At 54.8% G+C, this 26,132-nt stretch overlaps 2 protein-coding genes across 3 annotated transcripts; one reads left to right on the top strand and one right to left on the bottom strand.

The window, feature by feature from the left end:
* Positions 1 to 3,223: 3,223 nt before the first annotated feature.
* Positions 3,224 to 15,877, bottom strand: DBF4B (DBF4 zinc finger B). 2 transcript variants are annotated; one of them, XM_015651402.2, is made up of 11 exons: positions 15,664 to 15,877; positions 13,160 to 13,351; positions 11,787 to 11,837; positions 11,116 to 11,185; positions 10,196 to 10,266; positions 9,439 to 9,475; positions 7,505 to 7,547; positions 6,571 to 6,687; positions 6,290 to 6,416; positions 5,581 to 5,690; positions 3,224 to 5,085 (listed from the first exon to the last, which is right to left on the bottom strand). In XM_015651402.2, the coding sequence occupies exons 1-11, from the start codon at positions 15,772 to 15,774 to the stop codon at positions 3,726 to 3,728; spliced, it is 2,289 nt and encodes a 762-aa protein (XP_015506888.1). In that variant the 5' UTR covers positions 15,775 to 15,877; the 3' UTR covers positions 3,224 to 3,725. The 2 variants fall into 2 exon arrangements, with proteins under 2 accessions (XP_015506888.1, XP_033375960.1); XM_033520069.1 differs by lacking the exons at positions 11,116 to 11,185; positions 15,664 to 15,877 and having other exon boundaries at positions 13,160 to 13,320.
* Positions 15,878 to 16,058: 181 nt separating this feature from the next.
* On the top strand, positions 16,059 to 24,853 carry CCDC43 (coiled-coil domain containing 43). The gene is made up of 5 exons (XM_015651404.2): positions 16,059 to 16,316; positions 19,091 to 19,178; positions 21,281 to 21,416; positions 22,028 to 22,083; positions 23,440 to 24,853. The coding sequence occupies exons 1-5, from the start codon at positions 16,092 to 16,094 to the stop codon at positions 23,625 to 23,627; spliced, it is 693 nt and encodes a 230-aa protein (XP_015506890.1). The 5' UTR covers positions 16,059 to 16,091; the 3' UTR covers positions 23,628 to 24,853.
* Positions 24,854 to 26,132: the final 1,279 nt, after the last annotated feature.

Genomic DNA, 26,132 nt, shown 5'->3' with positions numbered 1-26,132 from the left:
CGCCCCGGCTGCCGCAGCGCCGCTGGCACCCGCGGCACTGCAGCACCGGAGCCCCGCTGGCATCACCCCCGGGCCGGCAACACCCCCCGGCACGTACCGGAGCCCCCCGGAATGGCACCGGAGCCCCGGGCCGGTGCTCGGCACCCTGCACCAGCAGGGGCTGGAGTGGAGCAGCCGGTGCCAGACCCCTCCCAGCCAGGATCAGACTGTGTGCCCCCACCCAGGACAGGAACACCAGTATGAGAACTCCCCAGTCAATACTGGGAACCTCGAGACAGAATCAAACCCCCTCAGCCACTGCTGCCCCCCCTTCCAGCCAGTGCAGGACCCCCACACCAGTACCAGCCCCTCCAGCCAGTCCCAAACCCTCCCAACACCAGCACCGGGCTCCCCAGCCAGCACAGGGCCTCCAGCTGGGATTGGAGGTCCCCAGCCTGTACTGTGTTCCCCTCAGCTGGTACCGAGTCCCCCGACTGGTCTCCAGTCCCCAGGTGGTTCCCAGAGCCCCTACAGATTGTCCTGGTGCTGCCAACCAGTACCAGAACCACAATCAGACACCCCCAGCTGGGACTGGAGCCCCCAACCAGCACCCCCCTCCCAGCTGGAACCAAGCCCCTGACTGGTGCCAGGGCTGGTGCTGGCTGTGGGAGCCCGGCTGTGGATGGAGCCGGCAGCTCCAAGGGGATGGAGCTGAAACCAGGGAGTGCTGGCACCCACAGCACCGGGGACATGGGGCCATTCTGGACTGTCCCCAGTGGGGGGGTGATGTCACCCAAGGGTTCTGTGGAGTCCCCACTCTTGGGAAGCACCAGAACCAGGAGTCCTTTTCTGCTCTGATTTTGGGGGATGCTGCAGTGCTGTGTTTCCTCCTGGTGGTAATGGAATGATTTTATGGAGATGAATCCCAGTAAATTCCTGTTTGTTGCAGTGGGAGCAGGGGAGAGCAGCATGGAGGGTGACACAGCTCATGGGGGGAGGCAGCACAGCCACAGGCTCCGCAGGAGGGGCTGTTCTGGAGGGCACAGACTCACAGAGGGATGCATCAACCATCACAGAGGAGGGACTGTTCCCTCAGGACTGAGGGTGGGACACAGACCTGGAGACCACCAGCCCCAGCTTTTCCTTCTGGGGGTGCCCAGGGCCATCCTTGGGCTCAGGCTCAGGCTCCCCATGGAGGGCAATGGCAACCTCTGTCTGTCTGACCAGGGGACAGGGGCTCAGCTGAGTCACCACAGGCTCCAGAGAGGGGAGGATGCAGGGGCTCCAGTGGCCCCAGCTCACCACAGAGGTCAGCTGCCCTGGGAAGGCCCTGAAGCTCCCCCAAAAGAGCAAATTGGGGAAAACCTGACAAACTGGGCAAACTGAGCAAACTCCCAGTTCACATCCCTCACCCTCCTCCAGGACAATCTTTTTGGACCTTTTTGTGTCTCCAGAGGACTCCAAGTCCCTCTGAAGCTCAGCTCGTTACCCTCAGAGGCATCAGGGACCAAAACCTGAGAGGCAGCTGCACCTCAGCCTGCTTTGAGCAGAGGATGTGCTGAGGGTCATGCTCACACTGGGGGGCTCAAAGCCCCCCCAGGCTGTGTGATGGGGGCTGCACTCACACACAGGGACATCTGCAAAGGGGGCTCTGGGGGCTGCACAGGAGCAGGCTCCAGGATGCACCTTCTCAGCCACACCCAGGGGTTCCTGGCTGGCAAATGGTCCTTTTGAGGCAGATCCACACGGGGCAGACAGGGCATCCAAGCTGGGAACTGCTGCCTTTGGACCTTCCTCTTCCTCCATGCAATGAGGGGAGGAACTGCAGCATCAGGTGCAGCAGAGATGATTCAGCACCTGCTTGGCTCTTCAGGAGCTCTGAGGCTGCTGAGGGGGACAGTCCCTCCCAGTGCCCTTCTGGTGGTCCTCAGCACCACAGGGACAAAGAGGTGCCCAGCCAGGGTGGATCTGCACCTGGCACCAGGGAGCAGCTGTTCTAGAGGAAGGTGTCCCTGCCCTGGGCAGGGGGTTGGAACTAGATGATCTTTAAGGCCCCTTCCAACCCAAACCATTGCAATATTCTGAACACCTGATCCAAGGTCTGCAGGGTCCCCAAGGGGGCATGAAGCAGCTGTTTCAGTCCCCCAGAGCAGGGACACCATGGTGTAAGTTATTGGTCAGCATGAGGAGGGGGCAGGTGGTGCCTGGGGGTCCCTTTCCCCTCCCTGGAAGAGCCAGGCTTGGTGAGACAGCTGCTGATGATACCTCATGACCATGAGGTATCGCTGTCTCCACAGTCTCTGGAGCTGGTCACAGAGGCCAAGGGCCTGGAGGGGCTCCTGTGTCCCCCCTCTTTGCTGTCAGGCACAGACACAGAGCTGGTCACTCCTTCCAGGGGGCCAAGCACACCAGGACAGTGGCTGGTTGGTGCTCCAAGCTTCTCTCTCCCAGGGATCACCGTCCTGCTGGGACAGCCTGTGGCTGCAGAAACATGTCCATGGCAGAACCCTGAGCCCAGTGGGGCTCAGCTCCTGCTGCAGTTTTGATCAGCCCTTCATTGCAGGGGCTGCAGCAGGTAAAGAACTGGAGTTTGGCTGCTGCACTGGAGGATTTAGCTCAGGAGGAACCTCTGAAGCCTCGTGTGTCCCAAGTCCCTGCTCCCACTGCATGATCCCACTTCAAGCCTTCCCTTTGAGGCTGAAGGAGGGAGTGTTGTCCTGCACTCAAGGACCAAACATCTCCAAGGACAGACAGACCCCACTCCTCTGGGTGCCTGGCCCAGGGCTGTCCCACCCTCCTGGGCCCTGAGCCTTTCCTTTTCCCAGCCTGCAGCTGGAAGCAGCTTAACACAGCAGGGTTGGCTCTGTTCTGCTTGGAACCACCCTTCAAGAAGCCACAGGTTACTCTTAGACACTCCAGAACATCCTCTTAGCCAGCTCAGCCCATCCCTGACCTCCATCCCTTGGCCCCATGCCCTGGAGAGGTTTCCTAGAAGGCTCCTACTAAATGTTCTCCAGTTTCCCCACACCCCTCCTTGCTGAGTGCCACCCCTGCACTGGGTAGAACAGCTTCTCAGTGCCTGCTGACCACACTCCTCTGGCAAACCACAGCTGGGGTGATGTTCTGGGGCTGCACAAACCACTGTGCCCCCTTCATTGTGGTGCCCACAGACCCCTTCCAGCAAAGCTTCCTCCACCCACCCCCTACTGCTCTGCTCCTGCCCCCAGACACATTTCACCCATAGTAAGGCAGAGCAGGATCTCATCCTTTCATTTTATTTCAAAGTTTAAGTTTGTAAAAAAACCCCAAACAAGTTAAAACCACTTGAAAATATTCAAAGACAACCCCCAGACCACATGAGGAATACAAATCTCATCCCCATGACCCTCCTTTCCCAAGTCTTTGCAGCTCTGGGGACTATGTGAGGAGGAACAGGCTCTGCTCTCCCTCTGGAAGGCTGAAGAGCACACTGCTGTTGGAGGGAGACTTCCAGAGGCACTTGGAAGCAGCCTGTGAGGACTTCTTAGAGGAAGCTGCTGGCTCTAAACATGGCCAGCAGAGAGGAGGGAAGATCACAGCCAAGGACAGCACAGCCACTGCATCACCATCAATTCCCAACAGGAGCTGCCCAGGCTGCTGGTGCTGTCCTCACTCTTGGATCCTGACACGGAGGGTGCCTTGGTAAATCCCTTCCCAGCCCCTACTCAACTCCCACTGAGGGTCCAGAGAGCAGCCTGGAGGTGGTTTTAGCTGCCAAACAATGTCCCAAATATGGGGAAAGAGGTTCCTCTGGTCCCTGTGCAGCAGTTCCTGCAGTTCTTGTCCTCTGGGCCTGCCCAGGTCAGATCTGACTCCTCCAGCACGGAGCAGAGCTGAGCCGTGTACCCGCTGTCCCTCACACTGCCGTGTGTCTGCTGGAGCAAGTCCCCGTCCCCAGCCGGAATCCTGTGGCCCCTGGCACCCGTGAGGCTGGGGAGCAGCTGCACATCCCAGTGTGACTCCAAGGAGCTCCTGCTGAAGCCGTGAGCAGCCCCTGGGCTCTGGGGAGCAGGCGGGAGGAGGCCGGGGCTCCGCGCTCGCTCTGTGCCCTGCCTGGGGACGTCGGGAGCTCCAGGGGCTGCTTCTTCTGCTGCCCTGACACGGAGTGAGCAGCAACATCTGGCTTCAGCCACAGGCAGTGTGGGAGAGGGCAGGCAGCCAGCAGGGCAGCTGGTCCTGCTCGCTGTGCTCTCCAGACCAGGCCTTTTCCCATTCCTGGGTGTGTTGTCACTGTCCCCTCCACGCTGCTTCCCTTGGGATCTCTCCCTGCTCCAGCCATGCTTGCTGACAGTGCTGGCTGCTGCTGCCTCCCCTGCAGCCACAGCTCCCGGGGATCCTGGCTGGGATACAGGGTCCCCAGGGCTGTCACACAGGCACAGATCCAAAGCAAGGGAGCTGTGAGGTCTGTTGGAGAGCTCTGTGCCCAGGGACAGGCTGCCAGCCCCCACCACACTGGGCAGGCCTGGCTCAGACACCTGCCCTGCACCCTGTGTCCCCATCCCACCTCCCACCAGCTCCATCTGCTCACCCAGAGGGGAGAGGCCAAAACCCAGCTCCAGCCTGGGCCTCTTTTGCACCTGGGAGCTCTGTCTGGAGCACAGCTGGCGCTTCCTGGAGGCAGGCTGTGCTTGGGGAGGGGGGCTAACAGACCCAGGCACTGTATGAGGTTCAAAGGATGAAGCCATTGCCTCTCTGACAGGAGTATGAGGCCCCCAGCCCAGCTCAGGAGCCAAACCTAAACCTGAAGCCCCCAGCCCAGCCTCCCCTATGGTGCCATGGGCAGCACAGACCCCTCTGCTGGGCCCTGCTCCCCTGGGCAGCTGCAGGGAGCTGTGCTTTGACAAGCCCCCTCCTCCTCTGGGATCTCTGACCCTGTCCCTGGGCAGGCAGGGGGAACATCCCTTGGTCTTCAGGCCATGATCCAGCTCTGCATCCATTACCAGTTCCACAGCACTCTGCTCAGGCTGCTCCCCTTCCTTTCCCAGCTCTGCTGGCAGCAGCTTGATTCCTCCAGGGCTGTGTGCTTGAGGCATTACACGTTCATCGGCCAGGCAGGCCCAGGGCACCCTGAGAGAAACCATCCATCAGTTAATGCTCACCCAGCCCCAGCACCACACCCCCAGGGAGACCTCTCCTGCAGTGCAGGGTGTTTGCAGCCCTTGCTCAGGAGCAGGGAAGCAGTTTTAGCCTGCTGAGGCTCAGAATGACTCTGCTGCTGGCAGGGATGGGCAGCACAAGGGATCTCAGGATCTCAGCCCAGTGCCCAGGCACAGGGGGCTACAGACCAGCATGGTTTGAGTCAGACACAGGCACAGAAGAGGTGGGCTCAGCTGCCCTTTCTGGTTTAGGAGGCACTAGGAGTGCATGGGGAGTTCCCAGGAGGAGAATATGCATGCAAGTGCAGGAACATGTCCCATGATTTGTCTAAGCTTTGCCCAGCAGGTTACAAGTTATTCCTGCTTCAGCCTCCTATTCCCAGGCACAGGGACCCCATTGCATGAATGTGCCATGCAGCACCCTGCTGCCTTTGGGCTGCAGGAGTCCCCAGATCCCCAGACTTACTTGGCTGACCACTCCACAAAGCTGTTGGTGAGCTGGGAGATGACACGATCCACGGGGAGGTACCGGGAGTTGTCCTGGGCAAACCGCCGGTGCTGGGGGCTCTGGAGATGCTGGAAGGTGGCAGAGGCCCTTTAACAACACCTAAAGCTTTGCCAGGAGGGCAATTTGCAATAACAGGCATTTCCCACAGCCTAACAGGCCAGAGGGCAAAGGGACAGAGAGCCAGTGTCTGGCAGGTTTGGGAACACAGAGTGTCTGGATCCAAGAGCAGCCCACAGCCTCCCCAGCAGCAGGAAACAGAATCCACCACCACCACCACTGTCTGCCACTAACAGCTGGGCTCTGAAAGCCCTCATGCTTGGCACCACACAGGAGATAAAAACCTCCTCCCACCTTTTCAATCTGCCTGTGCCCCATGGCTGCCATGGAACAGCCTCTTCATCTTGTGGATCATGTAATAAGGTGATCCTTGAGGCTCTTGCACCCCAAGAGAGGAGCATGTTGTGCTCCAACCTTCAAACCCACTGTGCTCTGACCTGCTGGGCTGGGCACACAGATATACCATGCTCCCACTCAGAGGCAGATCCTGCTGGATCCAGCAATTCCTCCTGAAAGAGTTCATCGTGCTAACAGGCATGACATGATTAGCAAAGCCTCTGAGTGCCCCCCATAACTCTTGCAAGGAACCAGGTCCCAGGGGAACCTTTACCTTCTGCAGCTCTTCAAAGGTCTCTTGGCAGCACTCACAAAACCCCCTCCTTTTCCTGGGCACGGTGACGTGTGTGGAGCGGGGGCTCTTCCCCCCAGCACTGTGCAGGGCACAGCCTTCAGCAGCCCTGCAAGGGACAGCACTGGGGTCACCCTGCCCAACAGCACCAGCAGCACCCAGGACAGGGCTCCTTGTGCCCACATCCAAAGGCAGGTGGTTCCCAGATCCCAGAATGAGCAGGAGTGGGGTTAAACACTTGCACAGAAGGAACTACAGCCTACCTGGCTTGGCAGGAATTGGAGAGGCTTTTCAGAGGCTCAAATGGGCTGGAGCTTTTGGGTGCCAGGAAGTTGAGGTCAGGAAAGCTTTGGAACTGGTGATGGAAGGGCTGGAATTGCCTGAAAGCAGCAGATCAGGATATCAGACTCATAGCAGTGCTGACAAAGCTTCAGAGCTGTCCCTCTTGAGTCTGGAGGGGCTCAAGGTGCCACCTCATTTATGATGAGATGCTGCCCAGTGCTCTCCTGTGGCTGTGCCAGAGCTCCCATTTCTCACTGAAAGTGTTAAACCCAGTTCCCAGTAACAGCCCCAGTGGGGGGTGTTTTGGACAGAAGGCAAGTTTGCCTGCTCAGCCCAAATTCCACCTTTTGCCCCATGGTAGAGCAGTGCAGTATTTCCAGCTACCCCACAGCACAGGAGGGTTTTGATTCCCAGACCACATTTCTCCCCTCACACTTCAGTGCATGCAGACCCCAATATCTGACTCTTAATTGAGATGCCTTAAATGCTGCCTTTGGAATAATTAATTTGCCCTGTGGGTGCTGGTAGAGTTACAGACTCCTCAGAAACACCACAGGGATCAGGTCCCCTGTGCCCAAGGCTGTCATCAAGTTACAGGCCCTGACCTCCCGTGCTTCAATCTCACTCCTCAGTGCTGAGGGCTTGGGTGGATTAAGTGACCTGCTGAGAATCACACATGGAATCTGAGCAAGGAAGGAAACTGCTGTCAAGTCTCGTTTAACACCTTTTTTCTCCCTGACACACAAGACACCTGGATTGTTTCTCTAAACCTCTAGGAGAGAATCAACTTCCCAGTGTGGAACAAGGTCTGCACAGGAGCCAGGCTCTGCCTCATGGGCAGAACAGTCCCTGTGTGAACAGTGAAGGAGAGACCCTGAGGTTTTAGGGTAAGATATTTAGAAAGGTCTCATTTACCTGCTCTGGTCTTCAACTTTCAGAAAAGGGGGCTTCAATTTTCCTGCCAGAGAGAAACTTGGTTAGTTTTCCTGGCCAAATTCCCTACTTAGTTACTCATTCCTCAACAGAACTGAGCTCCAGAGCTGAGTGCATCAGAACTTCTGGCACTGGGGAATGCCAAGTGGTGGCCAAGCACAGCCAAAACAGCTCTTTAGGTGATCTTTAACAGCCCTGGCCCAAATTGTGCAGTGGGGTGAGCAAACCCCAGGCAGCCCAACCACGGGACATTTCCATTTTGGAAAGACTATTCAGTCATCCCCTCACATCTTTAATGGCTCCTCAGTCTTGCAGCCACTGCCCTAACCCCGACCCTTCTGGCCCCAACCCCAAGAATTGTCACACAAACCAACTCACAAAGTGAGCATGAGAAGGGAACTCAGGAACTGCAGCAGCTGCTGCACTGGCTCAGAGCTCTGCAACAACTTCCAGCACCTTTCCCTCCATTCACCCTGCCTCAAGTGCAGAACCTGGCTCAGGCCAGGATGGTGATGTCAAAGCAGCAAGGGTTGCTGGAGACAAACCAAGGTGCTGCCCAGGCAAGCCTGGCACCAGGACACTACTTGAGAGCAGTGTCTGGCCTCTGCTCAGCTTCTGAGGAGGGCAAACAGCAGCTTTGCTTCCTATGGAGCCATAAAATAGATGAGAGCAGAAGAGTCTCAGTAGAGCTTTGAGGGAAAAGGTTTTCAGAGCCAGGCTGGGAGGGCAGGTTCCAAGATCCCTCCTGTCCTGCAGGTACGTTCCACTCACATTACGCTCACCTTGGAAACCTGAGTCCTGATCTGGCTAAGAAACAAATAAACACCAAGGTGTTCCCACAGGGCATCTGCCTGACCCTGAAACCAAGCCTCTCCTGCCTCTGAAGGGCGAGGAGTTTTGTTTTCTTGTGATCCTGGCACTCAATGCTATTTTTTCCAAAGATATTTCACCCTCCTTCCCCAGAAAGGCTGAGCCCACCTGTCCTCACCAGCCTCACCCTCTGCTTGCCTCAAATGTGCTGCTACGTCACTGAAGCTGCTATTTCAGTACAGGATCAAGTTCTTCCATGCCAACACTGCCAAATGCTCAGCACTTCTGAGAGAGAGGCCATGTGCAGACCCCAGATCCAGCTCAGATGGGTGCACAGGTCCTGAGTGATCCCAGCGGTGACAAACGGCTCCGATGGCACTGCCAGACCTCAGACCAGGCTCAGTGTGCCCAGCAGAGATCTCAGAGCTTGCAGGCACAATCTGAACATCCAACAGCTTTTTGAGCCTTTCTTCAGCACCTTCCCCCACCCCAAGCTGGGAAATAACTCCCAAGTGTCTCACACACAATCCAGGTTGGAGTCTGCTCCAAACCATTCCCAAGCGTTCGCTCTCCGACGCACGGAGTCAAACAAGTCACAGATCAACTGACATCACCAGTGCCAATTTCAGCACCACAATTGGCTCTTGTCTAATTGTGGATGAGAACCTGGCTGTTCCCCCTCCCTCCTCCCTGGGAAGCGCCATCCCCAGATCGGTGTCTCAGCAGCACATCTCAGCCCAACAGAAGTGAGTGGGCTGGGAGGAACACACTCTCCTCTGCAGGATGCATTATTCCTCAAAACCTCCTTGAAGCTGCTGGATTCAATGTGCAGCAGCACTGTTTCAGGTGCCTGGGGATTCTGGGAGCTGGCAGCAAAGCGTTTTTAGGATTTTTAAACACAGTGTGATATCAAAGGTCCTCAGCTGTCCTGGGAGGCTGCAGCCAGACTCCAACAAGGAGTAACACAACCCATTCAAGGGGAACTGCCTAAAGAGTTGGCATATTTTGGGATTGTCAAAGGTTTTGATACATTTCAAATTCTAAATGAGGCTTCTCCAAGCAGTTCCACATCTGAGCATAAACAGCAGCACAACTTCCAGGCCTACCTTTGTGAATTTTGGATCTGGAGGCAGGGCATTTCATCTAGAGAAAAAAGGGACATATTCAGCATGGGAGCAGCACAAGCAGAGCTGCAGTTACTGATCCCAGAGGAGCAGCAGCCTCACCCACCACTTTGGAGCTTCTGTACCACCTAGAGCACCTCCCCTCATTCTGTCTCCCAAGTTACCCAGGGTTAGTTGAAATACAACAGAAAGGCTGCCACACCCTGTCCTTACATCCCACCTTCCCCCTGACCTCTCCAATGCAGTAACCAATCCTTTGGTGGGCCAGTACACCAGACACATCATCATCTCACTTTGCTTTGCTTGTGTGTTTGGTTTTTGCTTTCCCTACTAAATCATCTTTATCTCAATTCATAAGAGAATTTTCACTTTCTCACTTTTTCTCTCCCACTTCACTCCCCATCCCAGGGGGATGCCAGAGGGTGGCTGTGTGAGGCAGAGTTGCCATCTGGGGTTAAAAGGTGACCCTTAGTCCCTTAGGGTCAAAGTCAGTATTAGCTGTGCTATGGATGCTGATATTTACCAACAGCTGCCTCATCCTCATCTGGATTTACCCCCAACTTTATAAAAGGAAAAATTCTTTGAATTTTTTCATCTCCATCAACTAACACAAGCACCAGATTGGATCCAGCACCCCCTGACTGAAGTTCAGTCCCCCTCACTGGCACTGAAGTTGCTACAAGAACTGTTCAAAGCTGCCCAGGAGCCCTGAACTCCTGAAATTGGCTGCAGTTGTTACCTCTGTCTTCTGGCATTGCTTCCTTGCTCCTGAGATGGCTCGCAGCAGCTGCTGGGCATAGGACAACATTTCTGTGCAGGTGGGATGTCAAAGAGACAAAGTTCAGCCAGGGAAAGGAGCTGTTCCCCTCACACTGTGGCACACCCCCAATGGCACTGGGAAAAGCTGGAGCCTGCAGCCCCTGGCAGAGCATCTCCCCCAGGGATTGGTTCAAGATGAAGCCAAGAGAACATTTTGAGGGACAGCCTCCCCTGTTTGCTCTCTAGCAGAGCTGGAGGCTGCTGGGGCTCTGCAGGAAGGAGACACTGGCAGGAGCTCTGCAGGACACAGAGCAGAGCCCGAGGTCTGGCAGCCCCAGAGGCCGAGCAGAGCCCAGGGACAGGATCCAGACAGGCTCAGGCACAGCTGTATGTCACTGTCATCAGACACTCAGGAACCTTTTACTCCTGACCTATTATTAGTATCAGAGTTCCACCATCTGTCTTTCCCATCACCCCCTCCCCATCCATCATGGGGATGGGAAGTGCCTCCCAGAACAGATCCTCAAACACCAGCACTTCCTAATTAAACCCGACCAAATCCTGCCCTTATCACGATTGTACTACCAGGTTAATTAGTAAAAATGGTCTTTTTGGAACAATTTGATGTACTGACCAAGATATTGACATTTCCTAATGTTCCACCTTCAGTACATTACAATGTACCCTGTGTTTGCTGTGGCAAATGTGACAGTGGCACGTTCTGTACACACAAATCTGGTGTTTGAGGGCAGACCTGGCCTTGGCCAGGATGGCAGCACTCCAGGATATTTGCTTGCAATTTCTTCCTTCTGTTCTACTCTCCTTACATCACTTCTGCTCCACCTGTCTCCAAAATCCCTCATTACCAGCAGCCTCCTTGCCCCCCACAGTGAAGGATACCATCCACATGCAGGATCTGGACTCCCCACAGGCGAGCGTTGGCGAGGATGCTGCTGCCACTGCAGGTGTCCTGTACAGAGAGGTTTGGCAAAGCACAGCTCAAAGCACAGCCACGTGCAGCTCTAAACTGAGCTGAGGGCCCTTCCTGCTGCCCAACTGACACAGCACTGCATGGCTCTTATCAAAATCAGGGCACAGCAGTAAAGGATCGAACTCATGCTTTATCTATCCCAAATTAACAGGGCAAATGTTTCATCCCTGCTACAGCATGAGCTTCTAAGTGGGCACTGAGATTTATCTGGCCACTTGAGACCTCAGGGAAAGGACTGCAGGGGAGCCTTTTGCCCCAGCTACATTACTTTAGTTCTTAAGCTAAAAATTCATCTAACAACAGGCCTTGTGTCAATAATTCTCTTGTGTTGAGCACCCAGATGGTTGGGACAGGCCTTAGAGGTACAACACCGGATGACACGGCTCCACAAATAGCAGTGACCAGGAGCACTACACAACATCCTGCGGGTCACAAGCAACTGCTTTGTGCCTTTCCCAGCCCCAGGATCTGCTCTGTCAGCAGGGCAGGGGCTCTGCAGGAAGGCTGGCACTGCTTCTGCTCTGCTCAGCAGAACTCTGTGCACACCCAGCCCCAGCAGAGCCCGTCCAAAGCTGCTCACCTGGTTCTTCATGGCCTTGTGCAGCAGCTCCTTCCCCCGGCTCAGCAGCGCCTGTGGAGAGAGGAAACACAAACAGGTCATGGCAAAGAGCTGGAGAACAACAATCCCTGGGGATCCCCACACTCTGCTGGGCTCATCTCTGCCAGTGGAGAGAGCCTTTCCAGGGAAGGCAAACTGCAGAGAGGACCACTCAACTGCACCAGCCAAGGCTTGGAATTATCGACCAGCAGTGAAATGAAGGCTCCAGAGCGAGCCAAGAGGAAGCAGCAATTTAGCTTGGAAACTGCCTGCTGTGTCATGGAATTGTTCAGGCTAGAAAAGCTCTGTAAGGTCAGGAAGTCCAACCCTACCCCAGCACGGCCAAGGTCACCACTGACCCATGTCCTCAGGTGCCACATCCACAGTTTTTAAATCCCTCCAGGGATGGGGACCCCACCACTGCCCTGGGCACCTGTGCCAGGGTTGGACAACCCTTTTCATGAAGGGGTTTTCCCTAACATCCAATCTAAACCTGCCCAGCACAACTTGAGATTGTTTCCTCTTGTTACCCAGGACAAGTGACCAAGCCTCATCTGGTTACAACCTCCTGTCAGGGAGTTGTAGACAGATCAGGTCCCCCTGAGCCTCCTGTTCTCCAGGAATCCCAGCAAGCTGGCCAGGGTTAAGAACATTCTGGGAACTGAGCCTTATTTTCAAGCCAATGGTCTCAGCAGATTGGTTCAGCACTTTGTTAGATAAAGGACAGTCCTGGAAGCCAGGACAGGGACAAAAACTGGGAGAAATCTCTGCAGCTCAGGTTTCCCACTGCAGGTGGTGAAGCTCAAGCTGGCAGAGATTCCCCAGGCCTGAACTGGGGCAGCTGCCTTTCCCCAGTCACAGCTTCCAGCAGACACCACGTTCAAGGTGGGATGTTGGAGTTTGGCCACAAGTATTTGTGAGCAGAAAGCCCAGCTCCAACAGGCAAATGGGACCAGGAGAAGCCCCTTCCTGCAGGAGGCTCTCATGAATCTCCTCCCAGGGTACAAGGGCTTTGCCCTGTGTCTGTGAGTACCCAGAGACTGCAATGGTTTTCTCTGGCCTACATTTCTCTGGCTTTTCTCACCACACCCCTGCCTGTTCCCTCAGGAGGCCAGCCAAGGCCTCCACCTCCTCTGCCATTCCACATTTCCTTGATTACAGCCCAAAGCCGTGACATGCACGTTTGAGTAGACAGTGATGGCAGACACAAGGAACAAGAGTATGAATAGGAACAGCCAGGGAAACAGGAATAAAACACAGAATATTTGCTCACAGCAGGCACAACTCCACCTTCCAAAACTGGCCCCAGATTCTACCCTACAGACCCCTTGGGCCAAAACCTTTGTAGCTCTTACAGTGTAGGGCGGCTTCTGGCGAGGTCTGGCTGGGTTCCCTTTGGGGGCTGCAGGCACTGAGCTGCTGCATTTTGTGCCTTCTGCAGTTGGGCTGCTCAGCTTCTCCTCCCGAGCCCTGGCCTGGCCCCGCTTGGCCTCTCTGTTGCTGGACACCACACAGGTGACTTCTTTGCTCAGGAAGCTTTCGGTCACCTGCAGAGAGACAGAACAGAGCAGCTCTGCAAGTGTCTGAGCTGACAGAGCCCTGCTAAACAAAGCTACTGCCCCTGGCTCAACCCCCACACAGTGAGGGGCTGCTGGAAGCAAACACATTCCTTCTTTCATTCCTTACTGCCGTCCCCAAGAGGAGGAGGTCCTGTGATGCCCTAGAGATTCACTGCAAGTAGTCACCAGAACTTCAGATCCAGACATCCACAACTCTGCCACCACCACCTACTCCTCACACAGTGCTTTCAAAAAAACCCAGCAGCTGAGGAAAAGGCCTTGGACTCCATGGATCAGCCTGGAGGAGCTCTGTCCCCAGGAGAACATAACAAGTTTTACAAAAAATAAAGGAGAAAGTGAATAACTGGGCAAGCAGCTCCACAGAGAACAGGGCAGGAGGGAACCAGAGAGATGAGACACATACACACACCTTTACACAGGAGCTACCAGGCCAAGAGGAGGTGGAAACCCAAAAGTTGTTTGGAATACAATACAAATGGAATTGTAAGCCAAAAATGACTTGGCTTCTCAAAATCTGTGCAGGAGGAGAGGATCACAGGGCACAGGTGTGAAGCCCTTAGGAAGATAAAGATCTGGGCAGCCCAAAATCACAGCTGCTGAACAGGCTGGTTCTGCTCCATTGCAGGATCCCTGTAGGTGGAGATTCCCAAACCATGACGTGGTTGTGAAGTGCTACAAGGGTCACTGCAGGCTGTGCTGCAAGCACAGAAGAGAGGAAATCACAACTCCCCCTTCCAAATAACACTGCAGAGTGTCACCAGCCCCATGCCAAGTTCACAGTGCCACATGCAAGCCCAAGGCCACAGGATGTCCTTACCTGTGTCCTGAACTACACACAGAACCTGGGCTTGGATATTGCTGCCAAAGAGCTGCTTTACAGACAGCAGCTGTGCTGTAGTTCAGCATCTCTACAGAAACAAGAGGAATGAGAGCTCCACTGCCAGGGGACCTCATGTCAGACAGGGAGGGCCAGGATGGTGTTTGATAGGAGCCAGATGAAAGGTCAAAGTCTAATATTATTTCCAAGTAACACAGCAGCTGCATAGAGAAGTAACTGTCTGCTGGGAGCACTGGGTTCTCAGACTTGAGGATGCCCAGTTAGGAAAGAGATGTCCCAAGTGTGGGGGGCACATCCAGGGGAGGGCAGGGAGAAACCAGCAAGTTCAGGGTGAAGATGTAATTCATGAAAGAGAAAACAGTGCAAGTCACCTTCCCCACCCTGTCTGTGCAGCCAACACCTGATCAGGGCTGAAGGGATGCAGCATCAGCAAGAATTAAAACATTTTACATGTGTGTACGTTGTAGGATTTAAGTTTTGAGGTTACATGAGATCATCATCTCGGAGAGGTTAAAGAGCTTGAAAACAAAGAGCAACAACTGTTAGAATCAAACTGTGCACAAGAATAATGAGACTGAAAAATGAACAACAGGTACAACCCCATGCTTAGCTCCAGCTTGAGGGACTGAGGTGATGCTACTTTTTAGCGGGTTTTGGGACAGGATATAAGGAATTGATGAGGAATATCAGCAGCAAGGAAGCCTGGAGGCCATGAAGGATGCCACAGGGATCCACCCAAATAACAGCATCCCAGGGAAAAGGGTCCAGATGGCTTTTCTGTGAAAACCATGAAAAAAACACACAGCTCCATGACAATAACCTTGGCTGGCATTTTCCTACTTTACCCTATGTTGAATTCCATTTAGAAGTCCCACAACTTTCCAAAATAATTAAACTGCCACGGGCTGTTGTCAGTGATGAGGGGGAGAGATGGAGAATGTGCCCCTGGCCAGGCAAACCAAGGTGATGTGGCAGCCATGACCACAGGACAGCTGATCCATCAGCTCTGGGAGGGGCCCGGCAGTGGCAGCCAGTTCCCAGCCCCTGGGAAGCGCTCCCAGGACGAAGTGAGCATCACCCCTGCCTGGAAACACCTCCATCCATGGCCAGGGAGCTGGTCCCCGCTGCCTGGGAGCTGCTCGCACGCTGGTCAGCAGCGCTGGCCGGGCCAGGCAGCCGGGAAACAGCTGCAGTGTGGGGAGGGAAAGGCTGGGCCGGAGCCGGGGACCCCCGAGGGGCCGGGAGCGGCCTCCAGCAGCCCCCCAGGGCTCCGGCTGCCGGGGGGCCCGGGGAGAGAACCGGCTCACCGGAAAATCTGGAAACATTAAAAAAATGAGCAAAGACAGAAAAGGGGCAGAGCCCCCCAAGACACCCCCTAGATCCTCCCCACTACCAGGGACCCCCAGGCCCGGGCCCCTCCCGGCCCTCAGGCCGCGCTCACCCCACCGAGCCGCCCGATGGCCTCCGCCAGGTCCCGGGCGCTGCGGCCGCTCGGCAGGTCCAGGTAGAAGGACTGTCCGCGGAGGGGCCGAGGGGAGGCCGTGCCCGCCATGGTCCTGCCCGGAGCTCGGAGCCGCCGGGAGCCCGCCGCCGCTTGGCCGTGTTTAAATTCCGCCGCCCGCCCCTCCCCGCACGGCGGCCGCGCAGGGACGCGCCGCTCCCCGCCAAACCGCTCTGCGGGGGAAGGAGAAGCTGTGCCAAGGGCGCAGGTGGCGCAGGGAACACACAGGGCACACCGAGCACACCGGGCCACCCGCTCGGTCCCGCCGCTCCCGTCTGGGCACGGCCACACCAACCCCGACCCCGCTCCCGCCGGCGCCACAATTTTGTCCCGCCGCGGCCGCCGTCCCCCCCCTCTGAAGGCCCAAGATGGCGGCGCCCGGTGGGGCGGGCGCGGCCCCGATCCCGATCCCGATCCCGGCCCCCGTCCTGCTCCCGGAGCCGCCGCCGTTCCCGGCCTGGCTCGCAGCGCGGCTGGACGCGCTGGGGCTGGATCGCGCCGTGTACGGCGCCTACATCGAGGGTCTGCTGCGGGAGGAGGAGAGTGACGAGGAGCGGCTGGAGGCGCTGCGGGCCGTCCTGGCCGCCTGCCTGGTGAGGGGCGGGGGTCCCTCCGCGGCCCCCGGGCGAGCGGGGTCTCGCCGTCCACTCCCGCCGGGGCTCCCTGCAGCGAGCAAGGCAGCGGGGGCTCCGTGGGTGCGGGGGGACAGGCGGGGCGGCTCCCCGGAGCCCTGGGGGGCATCACCCCCTTCTCGAGGCGGATCAGCCCCTTCCCGGAGCGGGCTCCCCCCTTTCTGGAAGGACACGCACCTCCAGGGGCTTTTTTACCCCCAGCCCCGACCCTTGCGGGGTTTTCGCTGCTTGTTTGGGGCTGTTGTTGTCTGGGGAGGGGTTTTGGGCCAGGCTGGGGGCTGATGGAGGCTCTGGCCCGTGCTGGGGAAGGGGCTGTTCGTGGCGATCCCCTTGGTTTGTGTGCAGCGCTCAGGGCTCACCGCGAGCTGGGCAGCGCCAGGGGGGCTCCAGAAGGGACTTTCAGTAGTAAATCCTCTGGCAGGAGTGTGTTGGGCGGTGCTCTCGTGCCTCACACACGCGTTTGTCTGTCAGGAATCGTCCGGCTGGGGCTGGGACGGACGGGAACAGCCGCGGGTGGGCCTGGAGGATGGGCAGGACATGCCTCTGCTCCTGCCAGATTGATGGGAGCCAGCAGAGTGCAGGGAGGGATTTCTCTTCGCTAATCTTCCTTGTGTTATTTTTACAGTATCTGTGTCTCGGGGTTTTTCATAAATGGATGTTTCATAGTTTAAAATGTTAAATCATGAGTGGTGCTGGTGTTGGTAGCTGTCTGCTCAGTGGTTGTCGCTGATTTCCTCCCAAAATGTGTGGGAGCACAAAACTCAGAGGGACTGGGTGGGTACAATCAGCGTTCTGTTATCACAGGCATGACACCATTCCTTCTGTACCCCGACTGTACCACTCCAGATGGGTTTCCTAAAAGTCAGAGCACCCTCCCCTGCCATCCCTGTCCCCAGCCCACCCTGGGGCACAGCAGCGAGCTCCTTCAGCTGTGGCAGAGCAGCTTTGAGCCTGAAAGAGCTGGAGAATCCTGAGGGAGGGAGCCAGGTGTCTTTGCAAAGTGCTGCTTTGCAGTAGTCGAGGTTAATTAACCACCCTGTAATTACCAGACTTCATCCCATCCCCATCACTGTGCCTGGCCCTCTCCAGGCCTGGGAAGTGTGTCCTGTGTGAGCAGGGCTGGCTGGCCCTGCCGCTGATATTCCCTTTCCTGACAGTCTGGTTTTCTGCTGTTTCCCCTTTCCTGCTCAGTGCTGAGTTCCCCTCTGTGGTGCTGCTGCCAGGACTGAGCAGCTCTGTGAGCCCAGGGCTGCCCCAGTCACACCACAGCCTTTTCCTTCTCTGCCACAGCCATGTTGAGCCTCATTTGCAGTTTCTGGCTCAGTTTGATTTTTCTGCCATTCCTGTAAAATATTTTTGTCTCTTGAACCCTCAGACTTTGTAATTACTCTTTGTAGTCTGTTCATTTTTAATTTCTTTTTTGTTTCTTTATTTTTAGACTTTGTGCTTATTTCTGTATTGCCTTTTGAAACAGTGTTTTATTTGGTGGATTTCAGGCTTTTCTTGCCAAGTCTCTTCTCCTAGTTCCATACACAAATTACAGGGGATTTTTTTTGTGTTCACTTGTTTGTATTTTACAAACCTTATTAAAATAAAGTGACATCTCAGGTGACATCTGCTGTCATGTCCATGGTTCCTCAGTCCTGATCATGTCTTGCACTAGTGAGTTTATTCAGATGTCACAATTTCTAATCAAGAAACTTAAAATCTAGTTTTATTTCTGTCCATTTTAAGCCAGACAGGATCTGCCTCACTTGTATTTTCCATGGTTAATTTTCCTCTGTATTTACTGAATTCCAAACCAACATCATTTCTCATTTGTTTGGAAATATTTGGTGGTGGCCTCTGAGGTCTGTGATCTCCCATCAGTGGTGTTTGGCTCTCCCACATTCCATGGAGCAAATGCCAATCAGCTCAAGACATTCAGCACCTTTAAGTAACAAATTTAAGCAGGGGAGAAAAACACCTGCAGAAGCACAGCTGGAGAGAGGAGTGAGAACCTGTGAGAGGAACAGCTTTGTGGGGTCAGTGGAGAAGGAGGAGCAGGAGCTGCTCCAGGCACCGTGGCTGAGATTCCCAAGATTCTGTGGGGAAGACCATGGTGAGGCAGCTGTGCCCCTGCAGCCCCTGGAGATGCATTTTGGGGCACAGATCCACCTGCAGCCCCTGGAGGAGCCCCTGCTGGAGCAGGGGGATGTGTCCCTCTGCCACTTCTAAGTCGTGTTTAATGTTCCAGGCAGGTCAGAGGGGACCAGAGTGTCCCTGATGGTGGGAGGTGATGGATCTCAGCACCACCACAGTGGTTCCAGCTCTGCACCTTTATCCCATGTCATTTATTCCCTTTAGTGAGCTTGATGTGGAGTGGCACTGAGTCATTTCCCTGTGGCCTTGCTCAGGAAGAGGGAGGATGCTGGGAGGAGGCTTTGGGATCAAAGATCCCCGACGGCCTCCTGGCTGTGGGCAGGGCCGTGGCTCCTGCACAGGCACCGTGGTGAAACCCACGTGTGTCAGAGCTGTTCATGTGTGCAGTGACCAGACACGGTGTGGTTGTGTCATCCCACAGAAACCAGAGCCCTGTGTGTGTTTAACAAGTAGATTTGGGGTGAACAGCTGTATTCCTGAGCTGGCTGCTGGGCTGCAGATCCTTTGTAGCTGCTGCCTTTCCTGTCTGACTGGTGCTGGTTTGAAGCAGTCAACTCTGTTCCAAGTCTGAGGAGTCTCTTTTCCCTTTCTAGGAAGAAGATCTCCTGAATGATGTGTGCAGGGAAGTTGTGGAGAGGTGGTCTGACTCCCAGGTCGTTGATGCCAAAGAGGAGAAAGAAGGTAGGGTGCTGTGCCTTGGGGTGCTCAGTGTGGGGTGACCTGCAGGGCCTCACCTCAACAGGAACTTTGTGTTTGTCCTGGTAGGACTTGAACCAACACTGCCCCGTGGCTGCAGGTGTGATCTGCCTCTCATTCCACTGCTGAGTTACTCTTTCACCTGCCATGGGGATGAGCAGCTTCACTTTGGGCTGCCCCAGCATTTGCTGCTCCTTGGGTTCATCATCCTGCAGGGGAAAAGCTTTTTTCTGTTTGTTTTCTTGTTTGTGGGGATTTTTGCCTTCTGTTGTAGTTTTTTCGTCTGGCATTGGGGTTTTTTTTGTGGTGGTTGTTTGGTTTGGGTTTTTTTGTACATATATATATATATATATTTTTTTTTTTTTCTATATGATTTTTTTCTGATGAGATCATCATTAAGGTCCAACCCAAACCATTCTGTGGTTTCTTCAGAAACCTTTCCCAACACATCCAGGGCTGTCTCTGTTCAGTGCTGGCACTGCAGCTGTTATTGTATAGAAACCTGTGCTGCTTCTGCCTGTGCCAGTCAGGAAAGGAGCTGGTTTGTACAACTGCAGCTGCCCCTGTGGAGAGCTGGGCTCACCCCACTCATGCCTCTCTATTTCCTCACCCAACATTTTCCCTTACAATTCTCCTTTTTTCCCATAAATGCTAGCTGGAGGAAGCTCTGTGAGGCTGCTGACTGCTCCTTCCCCAGCCCCAAACAGCCCCACTGTCCCTGTGTCCCCTCCCTGAATCCATCCCTTGTCCTCAGCTGGGAGCCAAGACCTCTCCTTGTCCTTGTTCACGGGAGAGGTTTGTCCTGGGCAGGGCTCTGGGTGCAGTGGAGCTCCCTGTGCTGGGAGGATTTGTGGTTCAAGCAAGGATCAGTGACATTGCAATGGCACAGACCTGACAGGAGACAATGGAATGTCCCTTTGGGCTAAATCCTGCTTTTTGTTTGCTTTGCATTTTCTTGGTGCCTCTGGTTGCAAACAGCACATTGTCAGTGCCCAGTGTCACCCAGGAATGGCTCTGGCAGCAAGTCCCTTGTCACTGGATCAGCCCCAGCATCCCCCTCTCCCTCACCCCCTGCATGGACACAGCAGCTCAGTGGCTTTCCCCAAAAATCCTGGAAGTCTCTTCTTGGCCTGACCTTGCCTTTGTCTGGGGACAGGGAGAAGTTAATGCTGTTCCATGCATTAAATGAAATAAATTTCTCCTGGGGACAAGTGACTGGGAATGCTGGAGCTGCTGCTGGGCTTCTGCTCCTGCCAGTGCTCACCCACAGGGATTTTTCTTGTTATAAAAAGGCAGCACAGTGTGTCTGGGTTCATGGAATTCCAGGGTGAAATTATTTCACTGGGGTTCCATAAAATGATAAATTCCCTCTGAAGTGTGTATCCACTCAGAATAACAGAGTCCTGAGGATAAGTGATTAACAGACTAAAATAAAATTGGTGTCAAAACCCAGATGACATTTTAGGAAATGGGTAGTGGAATTTCAGTGTTAAAAGGTAAATCAGCTGTTGGTTTCTCTTGGAAAGAAAGGGAGAGCATGGAACTGATCCCTCACTTCAGGTTTTCCTTTGGAATTTCTCTTTGATGGGGGTTAAATACATACTTAAATAAACTTACTAAGCTGCTTTGAAGCAGAAAAGAATATGATTTGGAGTCAAATGGATTTTCATTAGCCAGAGCCTGACTGATTCCAGTTCCATTGTGAAACTTCCCTTACTCCAGGAGTGACAGTGTCTGGCTGGCTGTAGCACAGGAAATTCCCTCTCGGAGGGAGAACTGGTGTCACATCAGGGTGTCAGCCCCATACTGGCCCTAGCCAGCCCCACTCAGCAGTGCCATCTATCCCGGATCCCAGCTGGAATCCCCCAAAGCAGCTGGCTTTGACAGCACCACTACTGCCCTTGGGAAAAGCTCAGGGGGTGTTTTTAGGTGGGACATCTCCCTTTGGGTGGGTCCATTTCCCCCAGGACAATGTCCCTGCAGGACACGGGGTGGCTGGAGCTGCAGAGGGAGGTGGCAGTGAGTGACACCAGGGGCTCGGTGGCTGTGTCTGCAGGGGGCTGACACTGTCATTCCTCTCCTGACAGATGAGGTCCAGGCCATCACCAGCATGATGGAGAAGCAGGCCAGGATAGTGGTGAAGCCCAAGGAGGTGTCCCAGGAGGAGAAGCAGAGGAAGGCTGCACTCCTGGCCCAGTATGCCAACGTGACCGACGAGGAGGAATATCCTTTTCCTTCACTGCTGAGGGGCAACACGTGTTCTAAACCTCCTCAAAGAACAACACCCTCCCAGCTTTGCAGGGCCTGGTGGGGAGAGCTGGGGAAGCTTTGCTGTCTTCCTTCACAATAAAATAACTGCCATGGATAAAGCATGGGAGCTCCTTGTTGTGGTGGAGCACTGTGAGCAGATTCTCCTGGCAGGGTGTTTGTCCCCACCAGCTGTGACACTTTGCCCAGCCTGGGTGTGTGGCAGGAGAGCAGTGAATGCCCTCGTCCCTCAGCAGCTGGTGCTGAGTTTCTCTCTTGCTTTCCCAGGAGAAATTTGCTGAAATAATCCTTTACAGAGAAAGTGTGGAGTGGGAGGGTTAGAAGTTAACTCTTTGTGGTGCTGAAAAAATGAGCTTTTCCCTGCTCAGCAGAGTGAATCGTAGGCAACCACATCTGGCTCTGGAGCAGCAGGAGCTGAGGGTGGGAGCTGTGCATACCTTGTCTGTGAGAGTCCAGCTGCTTCTTCCTGGCTTTGCAAGGCTGTTATTTGGGGTGTTTTGAGTGAAGTGTGGCTGTACAGAAGTACAAGTTCATTACTGATGTCTGTGTTTCCTTAATTCTCTCACTGGTGGGGATGAACAGGATGGATCAACGACAGCAGTAAATATTGGATCAGAAAAATGTATCCTTTGAATTCCTGGTGACTCAGGCTGTTTGTCAGGCAGGCAAGCCTCCATGGTGAGTTTCCCATCCTTCTCTCAGTGTGCTGGTCTCCCTGTTTCTTTAGGGCCACCTTTTAAGCTTGGGGATTGTTTTTTCTCTCTGTGTACCCTGACCATGCTCACAGTGACAGGTCCATGGGCTCTGTGCACAGCACTCACACCAACCCTGCCACTCGTTTTCTTCTCCTCCCCTCTTTCTCTCTTCCACCTTTTTGCAGCTTCATAGAACATGCTTATTGATAAGAACAATGCTCCCACAATATCAGGGTAGTGTTAAATGGTGTCCAGAGAGGGAAATGGAAAGAATGAAGCTTGGCAAGCTGTGGTGCAGCTGAACACTCAGGCTGGGCAGGACCAAGGGGCCTGTATCTGTCTCAGAATTGGGACTCTTGAGCTCCCAGCTGGCAAATTGAAGATGGAAGCAGATTTTATCACATAATATGAAATGTAAATTATTCTTGTCCCTACATTAGGGACATGTATGCACCTATCTGTCTGCACAAACACAGAGGCATGTACATGTGTGTATGTGTTCAGACATGTCACACACAGCTGCACTGAGCCCACTTGAGGCTTTACCCTGTGTGTTTGCTTCCTTTCAGGTTTGTAGAGGTTTGACATGTATTTTTACACATCAGTCTTAAGAACCAGTAGGCAACCTTATTTTTCTAGGAAAAAGACTTAGAATCACTAAGGTTGGAAAAGCCCTCTCAGATTGAGTCCAACCATTCCCCATCACTGCCAAGGCCACCACTGACCTGTGCTCCCAAGTGCCACATCTGCATGGCTTTTAAATCCCTCAGGGATGGGACTCCACCACTGCCCTGGGTAGCCTGTGCCAGTGCCTGGCCACCCTTTCCAGGAAGTAGTTTTTCCAGTATCCAGCCTAAACCTCCCCTGGAATAACTTGAGCCTGTTTCCTCTTGTCCTGTCTCTGTTCCCTGGAGAAAAGCCTGACCCTCGCCATGGCTGTACCCTCCTGTCAGGGAGTTGTGCAGAGTGAAAAGGTCCCTCCTGAGCCTCCTTTTCTCCAGGCTGAGCTCCCCCAGCTCCCTCTGCCACTCCTCATCAGACTTGTGCTCCAGACCCTTCCTTCTCTAGGAATGAGTGTTTTTTCAACCTGACTGCTCTTTCTGGAGAAGCAATCAGAGATTCTTTCTCCTTTCTATATTCTTCATTCCCCAATTCCCTACCTGCCTGGTGAGGAAATAGGGAGTCAGAAGGTGAAGGGGGAGGTAGAACAAACTTCCCATGTGCCACAGGCACCGTCCCACGCGACCTCAGCCCGAATGTCGTTGGCCCTTAGCCCACCCCAGCGCTGTTCCGAAACACCAACGTGGAGGATGTCCTGAATGCCAGGAAGCTGGAGCGGGAGCTGCTGCGGGATGAATTCCAGAAGAAGAAAGAGCAGGATAAACTGCAGCGGGAGAAGGACAAGCTGGCCAAGCAGGAGCGGAAGGAGAAGGAGAAGAAACGAACACAGAAGGGCGAGCGGAAGCGGTAGCTGGTGATTTCCAGCTGGACTCTCAAAGGATAAAATTAATTCTGAATACGGTGTGTGTTTAAAAAGCAGCAAGAATTCCAGGCACGTGGCTGGGAGCTGTTCTTGGGAAGTGTTGCCTTTTTTTTTCTTTTTCTTTTTTTTTGTTTTGTTATATAGCAGAACAGAATCTCTGAGCAGCTCCTGGACTCTGTGTGCCCTGTGCTTGTGTCAGTGTCCCAGTCAGTGCTCGTGGCCAGTGTCTGTACCAAAGAAGGGTGAAGTGATTATGTCCATGTTGTTAAATTGATTCATTTTTATGTCTGACCACCTGGGAGCAGAGCACGGTGTAGGAGCAGCCCCTCCACTGGCCATGGTTAGATCTGAGCCTGTCCTGCCATGGGCCAGGCTGCCCCAGGGCACGCATGGATTCATTTACACAAGCCTTCAAAAACACCTTTGCAAATCCCTGTTTGCACTGCTGAGGCCAACGCTCCAGCCCTGCTCAGGCTGGGCTGGGGGAGCAGGGCTGGAGCTGAGCTCAGCACAGGGCAGTGCTGGGCTGCAGCAGGAGTGAGATGTGTGAAATAGAAAGGGTCTGTGGTGATGTGACTGCATCACCCGCGGGCTGTGAGTGAAACACCGCCCCGGTGCAGTGCAGGAGCATTGGCCTCAGCATCAGCAGCAAACCACGCTCCTAATGCAGTTTTAAGACTCAAGACAGCTGGAAAATGATGCTCCCTGATGTTCTGTGAGGTGATCATGGACTCTTACTTCCACGGCTCTTGCCAGGGTGAAGCTCTGAAGCTGGTTTGGCACAAGCAGGGTGAGCTGGGGATGCACTGGGGTCACTGCCTGTTGGGCACAGCTGCCATCAGGAACTGCAGTGCTCTTCCTGAACGCTTCTCATCCCCCACAGGGTTCATCCTTGCTGCTCCTGCCTTTTTTGTGATGGTGTTGCCCACTGGGGAAGGAGAACACTAATCCTGTGAACTGAGGGGGAAGGAGGGCCTGTGAGAGGAATGGGTGTGCCTGGGCTCTGTGCTGCAGCATGCTCTGGTGCCTGTTTGCTGTGAGGTGACCTGTGCTGAGCTCCTGTGCTCCTGCACTCCAAGGGTGCCTGACCCAGCGTTGCTTTCAGCACTGCTCTGACTCCAGGGCCAGGCCTCCCCCTCAGGCCACTGCTGTGTGTGTGAGCCTCCAACTGCTTTGTCTTTGGACTTGAATAATAAATATTGATTGGCCAAGAAGTTGTTTCCTCTGAGTGATGTTGCCATTCATGATGGCAGTGCCAGTGGTGTGTTCTTGCTGGCCCCTTTCCCAGCAGCAGCATTTCTGAAGGCTCACCTGTTGCTGCCTTGGTGCAGATTCAACTTCTTTCATGCTTTGCTTCTCAGGGCTATGGTGCCCTCCTTTCCTGGGAGCTGACCCAGCTGTGCTGCTCCCCAAGGTTCTCTTCCCAGCCTGGCCCTGGTACACTGTGGCCATTCCTGGTTGGATCATTGTATTTCAGGTGGCTCAGGCAGCTGCCAGGGTGTGGGACTGAGGTGGAACAGGGCAGGGAGGAGCTGTTGAGGGAGGCGGTTGTGACTCAGCCCCAGCACCACGGGCCAGCTCACTCCCTCTCGTGCCCTGGAGCCCTGTGCACCAGCCCTGGGCTGAGGCTGGGTGAGGCACTGGCTCTTCCTGGGCCTGAGGCAGCCCTGGCCACCTGTGGGGCTCAGGGGCAGCACAGGTCATCTCCCCTCCTGCTGGCACCCCACTTGCAGCAGCTACTGCCCATCTTTGTCAGCCTAAGTGGCTTTACCCGAGCTCTGTGACCTGGCACTGAACTGCCCAGCCCCTGGCTTCCAAGGAAAATGCAAGCTGAGGGCTGGAGCTGCCCCACCTGACCTGCAGGGGCACGGCCCACCTGAGCCTGTCACAGCCTCCTGAGACCTTTGGTTGAGAGGATCCAGGGAAGGGCAGCATTCACCTCCTCGGGCAAAGAGGCCCTGAGTCCTCTCTGCCCACTGCTGTGCCCCAGAGCCTGTCCAGGAGCAAGAGGCTACACCACGTGTGCACATCCATAGGAGTCTGTGGATGCGAGAAGGGCACAGTCACACACATGGTGAGCACTGGCTCCCACAGCCCTGCAGGTCCCTCTGCAGGTACCACTGCCCTCTGCACTCCCAACCAGGCTCAGCTGCAGCTGGGCTGCTGTGTCTGTCTGGCCAAACCTTGCTCTGCTGTTGGCAAAGGCCCTGTCAGGGACAGGGAATCGGGAGCGAGGACAAATGCAGCCCTTTGGCTTCCAGCAGCTGTCCTGAGGCAGAGTGGAGCCGTGGCCAGGAGCAGCACCATAGCAGCATCCAGGGGTTTTGGAAATTCAGAGTGAGCTGATGCTTCCCAGCCCATGAGGCTGCAGGGCTGCCCCCACCCCACGGTACTGCCCCCAGCCCCCCAGGACTGTGGGCCCACCCCTTCCCATGCCAGCAGTTTGTGCCATGGATCAGATGCCCAGGCAGGCAGCAACTCATCTTCTGGAGC

This window comes from Parus major, chromosome 27, assembly GCF_001522545.3.
Source record: "Parus major isolate Abel chromosome 27, Parus_major1.1, whole genome shotgun sequence".
Classification (NCBI taxonomy): domain Eukaryota; kingdom Metazoa; phylum Chordata; class Aves; order Passeriformes; family Paridae; genus Parus; species Parus major.
This window is presented reverse-complemented; position numbering and strand designations above follow the sequence as displayed.

Bases quoted from the DNA above. Each gene is read 5' to 3' on its own strand.
- DBF4B (XM_015651402.2), bottom strand. From the start codon at position 15,774: ATGGCGGGCACGGCCTCCCCTCGGCCCCTCCGCGGACAGTCCTTCTAC. The intron at 11,838-13,159 runs GTAAGAGCTACA...CTCTCTCCACAG, and splicing joins GCCAGAAGCCGCCCTACACT to GCGCTGCTGAGCCGGGGGAA. The intron at 5,691-6,289 runs GTAAAGGTTCCC...GCCACCTTCCAG, and splicing joins CCTTTGAAGAGCTGCAGAAG to CATCTCCAGAGCCCCCAGCA.
- CCDC43 (XM_015651404.2), top strand. From the start codon at position 16,092: ATGGCGGCGCCCGGTGGGGCGGGCGCGGCCCCGATCCCGATCCCGATC. The intron at 21,417-22,027 runs ATATCCTTTTCC...TAATTCTCTCAC, and splicing joins AACGTGACCGACGAGGAGGA to TGGTGGGGATGAACAGGATG. The intron at 22,084-23,439 runs GTATCCTTTGAA...AGCCCACCCCAG, and splicing joins AAATATTGGATCAGAAAAAT to CGCTGTTCCGAAACACCAAC.